Source organism: Dysidea avara, chromosome 6 (genome assembly GCF_963678975.1).
Source record: "Dysidea avara chromosome 6, odDysAvar1.4, whole genome shotgun sequence".
Taxonomy (NCBI): domain Eukaryota; kingdom Metazoa; phylum Porifera; class Demospongiae; order Dictyoceratida; family Dysideidae; genus Dysidea; species Dysidea avara.
This window is the reverse complement of record NC_089277.1, coordinates 10,281,466-10,290,188: the sequence shown is the minus strand read 5'-3', so window position 1 is coordinate 10,290,188 and position 8,723 is coordinate 10,281,466. Positions and strand designations below refer to the sequence as shown.

General features: G+C 38.8%; 2 protein-coding genes across 2 annotated transcripts; both read left to right on the top strand.

Annotated features, from left to right (window-relative positions):
* The first annotated feature begins 144 nt into the window (after positions 1-144).
* LOC136259221 (D-aspartate oxidase-like) lies at positions 145-1,109 on the top strand. The gene is made up of 2 exons (XM_066052707.1): positions 145-234; positions 366-1,109. The coding sequence occupies exons 1-2, from the start codon at positions 145-147 to the stop codon at positions 1,107-1,109; spliced, it is 834 nt and encodes a 277-aa protein (XP_065908779.1).
* Positions 1,110-5,753: 4,644 nt separating this feature from the next.
* On the top strand, positions 5,754-7,229 carry LOC136257744 (D-aspartate oxidase-like). The gene is made up of 2 exons (XM_066051039.1): positions 5,754-6,873; positions 7,127-7,229. The coding sequence occupies exon 1, from the start codon at positions 5,777-5,779 to the stop codon at positions 6,821-6,823; it is 1,047 nt and encodes a 348-aa protein (XP_065907111.1). The 5' UTR covers positions 5,754-5,776; the 3' UTR covers positions 6,824-6,873; positions 7,127-7,229.
* Positions 7,230-8,723: the final 1,494 nt, after the last annotated feature.

Here is an 8,723-nt window from a genome sequence, read left to right as displayed (position 1 = left end):
TCAGACTTCAGCAGATTTGACGAAAATCAAGAAATTGTTGGCAAAACCTGTACTTTTAAGGGCGCTTATAAAGATTTGACGAATTTTTTTTGACGTCAAAATTTCCTTGCGTACGGTACCGACGAATATATATAGTCACAGGCAATGGCGATACCTCGCATAGCGGTTATAGGAGCAGGAATATCGGGATTATCCACAGCTAGTTTACTTGTTCAGTCAGCGTACAAGCCACAGGTGTTTTTTCACCCCTTCTAGGTATTTGTCCCGTTTCACTTTAGGATATTTAGCTCAAAGATTTTCGCTTAGGCTCCTAGGCTATGGGTAAACACCTCGAACAGGCTCTGCCTTCTGTGTACACCCTCCAGTGCCTAACTGGTAAAGTAGATAATAACAACAACAACAAGAAAGATGTATTGGGATTCCGTCATGTTGATGAAGAAGAAATGAAATTGTTACACTACCCTGTGGGAAAGAAGTGTTGGAGTTATTCTGTGTTGATGATGCCGTGTGGACCATTACTAAAATGGCAGGTGGAACAGTTCAAAGCTAATGGTGGTGTGGTAGTTCAGAGGAGATTGGAGAGTCTAGAAGAAATCGATGGTACTTATGACATCATAGTGAACTGTACAGGACTTGGTAGTAGACAACTAGTGAATGATCCTGAAGTGTACCCAGTTAGAGGTCAGGCTATTGTGGTCAAGGCTCCGTGGGTGAAACATGCATTAATTTATAACACAAACGACAATGTACTTACTTATGTCTACCCGAGATATAATGATGTAGTATTGGGTGGTACTGCAGATGTAGGCAACTGGTCGACGCAAGTTGATCCATTAGTTAGTAAAGCAATCATGGAGAGATGTTGTATGTACAGTCCAGGACTATCTACAGCTGAGGTGGTAAAGGAGGTGGCAGGACTTCGACCAGGTAGGAGCACAGTTAGACTTGAAGTAGACAAAGTAACTCTGAAGAAGTCCACCATTGTTCACAATTATGGTCATGGTGGACAAGGAGTTGTGTTCTTTAGAGGATGTGCTCTAGAGACAGTGTCACTAGTAGAAGAATGCTTGGATAACAAAAAATTTCTCATCAAACGCAGCACACTATGAAACATGTACAAACACTTTTCTACATGATATCCTTATTAAGGCATGTGTATTCATTCATTCATTAGATAATTACATAATTACAAATGACTACAGTGGTCAATACTCAATAGGTCAAACTGCTATCACTACTCTAATAGAACAATCACAGCTACCAATGATTTAACTATATAGTACTACCATATTGCAATCTCAATACAAAAGTCCATTGTAATGGTCGGATGATGACTTCTGCAAGTTCACAGGCGATCAATAATAATATTGATTTTTGCAATACAATATAAAGAGTTGTGAGCTATACTAGGGGTCACACAAAAGACATCTGATAACTGAAGAATTAAGGTTCATGGCCAGCTCTCAATTCATGTCCCATCCTGGACGATTAGTGTCTCCAGCCAGCTATTCTGTTCAGGACAGTGCACAAGAGCTTTGTTGTTACCAAACTTACCATGAAGGTTGTATGAGATACTCCAAGAAAGTCGGGTATGAATCAACTAGCCAGTTGTACATCAAGTTGACAGAATCAACTGCAAAAACATAACCTAACAGTGAGTGTGTTAGTGGAATAGAAACCTACACAAAAACAGCCAAGCTGTGAAACAGGATGCAACCTTAAAAACACTGCGGTACAATTCGAGGGTGTGGCACAATTGCACTCTAGTTAATACCATGCTGCATAAGTTATCACTGTTTATTCATAATTCACTGGTGAAATATACCTGATAATTTATTTGACAACTGTTGAGCATTTGTATATGTTCTAAAATTCTTGAACACATAGTATATTCACCCATCTATCTCACCATAGAATTTTATGTGATCAACAACACGGATTTCGACAATCAAGATCATGTGAGTTCCAGCTCATGCTAACTGTTAATGACTTTGCTGATGTGGTATTTTTGGATTTTTCCAAAGCATTTGATAGAGTATCCCATCACCACCTATTTCATAAGCTTCATCACTATCGTGGAGATATATTAGATTGGATAAAGAACTTTAACTTGAGTAGATCTCAACAGGTAATAATTGACAGTCAGCAAAGTGACATATCTAGAGTTTCTTCTGGTGTTCCTCAGGGGACAGTCCTTGCCCCCCTACTATTTCTCTGCTTTATCAACAACCTGCCTAACAGAATAACATCAAACAAGGAATTATACGCTGATGACGTACTGCTGTATACTATCCACTCTCAATATGACTGCACAAACTACAGCAAGACCTTAAAACTCTAGAGCAGTGGGCACTAGACTGGAAAATGTCATTCAATCTACAAAAATGTGAGTTAATCAAAATCACCAACAAAAAACACCCATGCAATATTAGTTCAATACACTTTGCAAAACCATACAGGCTACAAACTCATGCTAAATATTTAGGAGTGTCCATTGATAAGAATTTATCTTGGTCAGAACACATTAAACAAATTACTAAGAAGGCTAATAATGTGAAATACTTTTTACTACGTAACATAAACAAGTGTCCCACCCACACCAGAAGCAACTGTCATAAAGCTCTAGTTAAACCTATATTAGAATATGCAAGCACTGTCTGGTTGCCCCCCCCCCCCCCCACACACACACACACACACAGAGACATTGATGCTATCGAAAATGTTCAAAGACGAGCAACAAGATTTGTTACCACCAATTATTCCCAGTATGCTAGAAATATTATCCAACCTGAATTGGCCCACGTTAACCAGATGTAGAAATGATCAGAAGGCTACAATGTTATTTAAGATCATAACCCACCAGATCGATATAAATGCTGAAAATCTCCTTATTCCTAACCCTGACATCTACCACACCAGAGGCCACAATAAAAGATGTATGTTACCAATGATACAGATAAATTCTTACAAATACTCCTTTTCCCCATCAGTGCTATTAAAATTTGGAATTCCTTACCCCAACACATGATACTTAACAGAGATCGAACAATTCAAGCGCAGCCTAGCTAGAGACTGTTTAAAATTAAGAATTGTACTACTATTGTTTTGTTGTTTTTTTCTTTTTTGTGCACTACACTCTTTTTGAGGTCTGTACAATATAACAAAATTAATAATAACACTCAGGGCCGTAGTCAGACTTTTATCTGGTTAGGTTATTTTAGAAGAAAAGTAGACCTTTTATATGGCATGATGCATATTACATTATGGTGTGCAAGGCACACTCAGCATGCAGGGGAAAACGGGGGGCATGCCCCCCCCCCCCCCCCCCCCCCCCTCCCCCAGGAAATTTTTTGAAAATAGATACTAAAAGGTTGAATTTAGTGGAATTTCAGTAACATCTTTTAGGTAAGCTCAAGACCAGTTATATGGATGACATCTGGGAAATATCTCTACTGCTACTGCAATTATACCGTCTATACATGCATGTGATATATTGCAGTGAATAAGAATGGGAAAGATTGAGTGCTCTGTCATGATCAACAAGGGATGTGAAGCAGAACAAAGAGCACTGTAAATTCAAATGGGACCCAAATTTTTGGGTTATTTTACCTGCAATTCAAACGACCAATTGTTTTGGTAGTAATGACCCAAGTATGTACTTGTTTGTAAGATATAGTCATATTACCCAGATGCCCTAAAGTCTCTTCAAGTTGACTTCAACCTCTAGTCAAGTGTTTGAAATAACCTTGCCATCATGGTCATTTAACCATCTGTGGTAAAATTAACTCATGTAACAAAATAATTGTTTATTTGTTTGCATTAATTAACAAGTCAGTCATCGGGGGGGGGGGGGGGGGGGGGTAGGGGGCTGAAGCCCCCCTCGGTCTGCTGGGGGGCAGAATGATATCACGCCGAAATTATCCTTCTTGGAGTGGGGCTGAAAACCACGATAAAGATCGAGATATTCTAATAGAGCAGTCACTCTAATAAATCAGTCACAGTATTTGAGCGGTGTGTATAGCAAGCTATGTAAGAATTTTTATGTAGTTTATCAGCTATAAATGTGTAGCTGGTGAGGTGGGCAGCTATTGTCAGTTGGTTGTGACCTTTTTTTTTTGGTCTCACCTTACCAAACCAGAGACAATGTAGTACCTCACTTCCATAAGTCTGGGTCAGCCCAGCCCCCCCTCATATCAACTACTTCTTCTGCCCCTGTCATTAGTAATCTATCTATGACACATATTCACGATAATTGTTACATATACTGCACCATGTTCACTTTTGATTGTGGGATGTATCACAAATGTTATAATAGCCAGTGTACTGTAGATTTAACCATGTAGCTGGTCATCTAATTTTTACCATAGTAGCTAGACTTGAAAATACACACTGAAATTACCCAAATGTGTTATTTCAACATCCTAAGTGAACAGTTATATTGACCTATCCTAGTTATTTGACTGATTTAGTTCAAATGCCTGCCCTAGTTTTAGATGGTCATTTTAATAAATTTACCCATGGAGGTCAAATTGATCCATTTGAATTTACTGTGAGTGTATGTCTTAAACAATGAATTACACATTGCATGAAGTTGAAGCATGCATGGTTGCTATTCATGCATATGGGTTCCGGGACGGACTTGCCCACCATATTTTAATGATAACTCTAGTTAAGACAATCTCAATAAGTTTTTGTAAATAAAATAAGTAGTTACATACACGTAATCAGTTGTGACTGTCAACTACTATAGCTAATGCAATTAAAGTAATTGTGGTTGACTGCTCTGTTAGAGTATCTCGATCTTGCATTGCATTACAAGCACTGAATGCATGAGCTATTCAGTGCACTTAAATTAGCTGGTATTTAGTAAAGTGTAGCTAATGGACCATGTTTTGCTACTGAAACTTGAATTTGGAATTTATTATTATTATTATTAACACTTTACAGTGACCAGCACTGAAGGTCTACAGCAACATGTGCTGCAGCCTTAGGATTACCTAACCTAATTTCAAGGACTTAGACGTCATCTTTTTGCTAAAATTGTGGATCTTTTCGCTAAAATTGTGGACCTTTTTTCCAAGAGGGCGGTTCTTCAGAATCCGCCCCCCCGGGCTAAGGGTCTGGCACTGAAATGGACAAATTTCATAATAATGAAAAAATCAACCGTTGCCCCTAGCAACCTAAATTTTACATTATTTGTAGGTGTCAATGTCTTATGTCACCTCTCCAAGTTTTAAAAGGATAACATATACAAGTCATGAGATATGACATTTTGAAGGTGCAATTTTCCCATACATTGTCATTGAGAGGGGCAACAGTTATTTCTATATGCTATAAAGCCTTATTATGGAATTTGTCTATTGCTGTAATGCACCTATCAATGTTATCCCCCACCTCCCCCCTCCCGGCCGGGCGTAGTGGGGGAAATGGTGGGGATTTGACTTTTTGAAAAATCAAATTCCCCACCCACTGGGGAACAACTAGTGGTCAAATCTCCATGTAGTATCGCTGGAATAAACTTTAGGAAACAGATCAATTCTTATAGCTCGCAAGCTAAAGCAAACGCCTAAAATTTCGAACGGTCAAATGCCCCACTAGTTGGGCAAAATTTCTGATCAAATCGGCAAAAATCCCCCACTAATCCCTTAGTAAGCCCGGGAGGGGGTAGTGGGGCTTAACATTGATAGGTGCATAAACATCTGCCAACTATTGTCAATAGGCGCCTCTAATATTGTCTAATTAGTAGGCGCCCACTACCGATGAATAGTCACAAGCAATGGCGATACCTCGCATAGCGGTTATAGGAGCAGGAATATCGGGCTTATCCACAGCTAATTTGCTTGCTCAGTCAGCGTACAAACCTCAGGTGACTTTGATAGCTGAAAATTTCAGCCCGAACACAACTAGCGATGTAGCTGGCGCGTCAATGTGGCTTGCTGTTGAAGGAAGTCTGGCTACTTCAGGTAGTCGCCACAAACAATGGGCCAGGACTACTTACAAGTATTTGTACAACCTGCTAGCCTCACCATTAGCTGGGAAACTTTGTATTTCTTTAGTTCCTTACTATGAAGTGTTTGGTGATCATGATGAGAGATCTAGAGGAGACCCATGGTGGAAGAACGACGTGTTGGGATTTCGTCATGTTGGTGAAGAAGAAATGAGATTGTTGCACTACCCAGTGGGCAAGAAGTGTTGGAGTTATTCTATGTTGATGATGCCGTGTGGACCATTCCTAACATGGCAGATGGAACAGTTCAAAGCTAATGGTGGTGTGGTAGTCCAGAGGAGATTGGAGAGTCTAGAAGAAATTGATGGTACTTATGACATCATAGTGAACTGTACAGGACTTGGTAGTAGACAACTAGTGAATGATCCTGAAGTGTACCCAATTAGAGGTCAGGCTATTGTGGTCAAGGCTCCGTGGGTGAAACATGCATTTGATTATGAGACAAAAGACAATGTACTTACTTATGTCTACCCGAGAGCTAATGATGTAATATTAGGTGGTACTGCAGATGTAGGCAACTGGTCGACACAAGTTGACCCATTAGTTAGTAAAGCAATCATGGAGAGATGTTGTATGTACAGTCCAGGACTATCTACAGCTGAGGTGGTGAAGGAGGTGGTGGGACTTCGACCAGGTAGGAGCACAGTTAGACTTGAAGTAGACAAAGTAACTCTGAAGAAGTCCACCATTGTTCACAATTATGGTCATGGTGGACAAGGAGTTGTGTTCTTTAGAGGATGCACTCTAGAGACAGTGTCACTAGTAGAAGACTGCTTGGATAAGAAAGAGTTTCCCATCAAACGCAGCAAATTGTGAAGCATGTACTAACACTTCTCAGGTTACTAAAACATGTACATTCCTTATATGTGACCGGATTTGCGAAAAGGTACCTTTTCCACACATTTTACATACCAGCAAACAAAATGATGTAACCCTTGAGTCCTTGTACTGATTAACTTGTTCTTAGTTTCAAAATGCAGCCAGATACTGTGGCTACACTCATGAAAAATTTCAGGTAATTATAAGCCATGAAAAAAATATTATGACACTTCAAAGTACAAAAAATGGGTCAAATTTTGTGTGTGAAAAAGGTACCTTTTCGCAAATCCGGTCACATATATTGATTACATCAATACGTCAAACTGCTTTCACTACTCTAATAGAGTGATCACAAATATTAGTGTACCAGTAATTTTAAATTTTAACTATAATTCAATGTCACCATGCATATACTGTATATAGTTGAGAATAATTCTATAGTTAAAGAATTAAAATCTCAATAATTCCTTAAAATAGTCAGTTAGTATGGATGATGACTTCTGCAAGTTCACAGGCGATTGATTAATATGTATCTTTGCAACACCATGGGCTTAATTCTGTTCATTTCCCATCCTGGATGATTTAGTGTCTGCAGCTAGCTTGTCTCCAACTTCTGTTCAGGGCAATGGAGTTTTGTTGCTACCGTGAAGGTTATATGAAATACTCCAAGGAAGCTGAGAAAGTCGACTAGTCAGAGGTACATCAAGTTGACAGAATCAACTGCTATGTAACACATAATCTAACCCTGTTTTGATGGAGTAGAAATCTGCACAAAACAGCAAAGCTGTGAAAAATCAAAGGCAGTGCAAGAAAGACTGCAATTCTTGTAACATAAGTTAATTTACAGTCATTATACTTGACTGCCACCTGATTTCACAACTTTCTATTCCAGCTGCAGGTACTGGTGTTGAGGCACCCTTGGTGCAACTTAGAAGTTATAATATTGCTTTAGTTGATGTTATTAGTATACTCTAATGGAGCACACACATAGCCCAGAACATGCAGCCATCAGTAGATCTATGAAATTATAATTCTCTATTAGAGCTTTCATAGATCTATGTAGAAAGAAAGCCTCCATAAACTCTTACAGAAGAAGTAATTAAAAATGGTCAACTTTGGTTGTTCGTATCTCAGAATTGGCTGTGCAGACTACATGCAACATCAGTCTAGGAAATCCTGACTATTTCCTACTCGTATCATTATATGTACCACACAAGACTGTTTGCTTGAGTACTGAAACAGTATCAATACAGTGTACTTCAATCTGATAACCTGCATGTGTGGGAAACCACTGGCATGTTTCACAAGTGTATTTACAACAATAACATGCACCCAGCTAGTTAACAATCATTTGAAAGGATACATCAATTTAACATTATTATTCTGGTGTGTTTAGAACTTAATAATTATGTTTATGGTTCTTCAAATTCTATAGAATAATTTACTCCTAAAATTGACAGCTTTTTTGTAAAGTCTCTTATTGCCATCTGATGTAGTGCACTAGATCTGTAATGCAGTACATTACAATTTCCTCTACACTAAACCCTAGTTGACGTGGTGGCTTGATACGGGTATTTGTTATGCCAGACAAGCAGCTAGCTATAGCTATGTTCAATTACTCTAATAGAGCATACACTTGTTGATATAATTTTGGCATTGAGAACATTGCATGGTCCCATTACATCAAAAACAAAGTTTCATATATTGATAATAATTCACAAGATGATAATAACATTATGTCATAATTATGAATATGAGTACACAACACTTGTAAGGTATGATGACTGTTAGGACGAGACGACTGTTTCTTTTTTTTTGAGGGAAGGGTGGTGACCCCAAACCTGGGGATTGGCATCTTCAGCTCAAGAAGAGTATGGAGGTGGAGTTTGCTTGCCTC

Coding starts and splice junctions, on each gene's coding strand:
- LOC136259221 (XM_066052707.1), top strand. CDS start 145: ATGGCGATACCTCGCATAGCGGTTATAGGAGCAGGAATATCGGGATTA. Junction 235..365: donor AGTCAGCGTACAAGCCACAG/GTGTTTTTTCAC, acceptor TACACCCTCCAG/TGCCTAACTGGTAAAGTAGA.
- LOC136257744 (XM_066051039.1), top strand. CDS start 5,777: ATGGCGATACCTCGCATAGCGGTTATAGGAGCAGGAATATCGGGCTTA.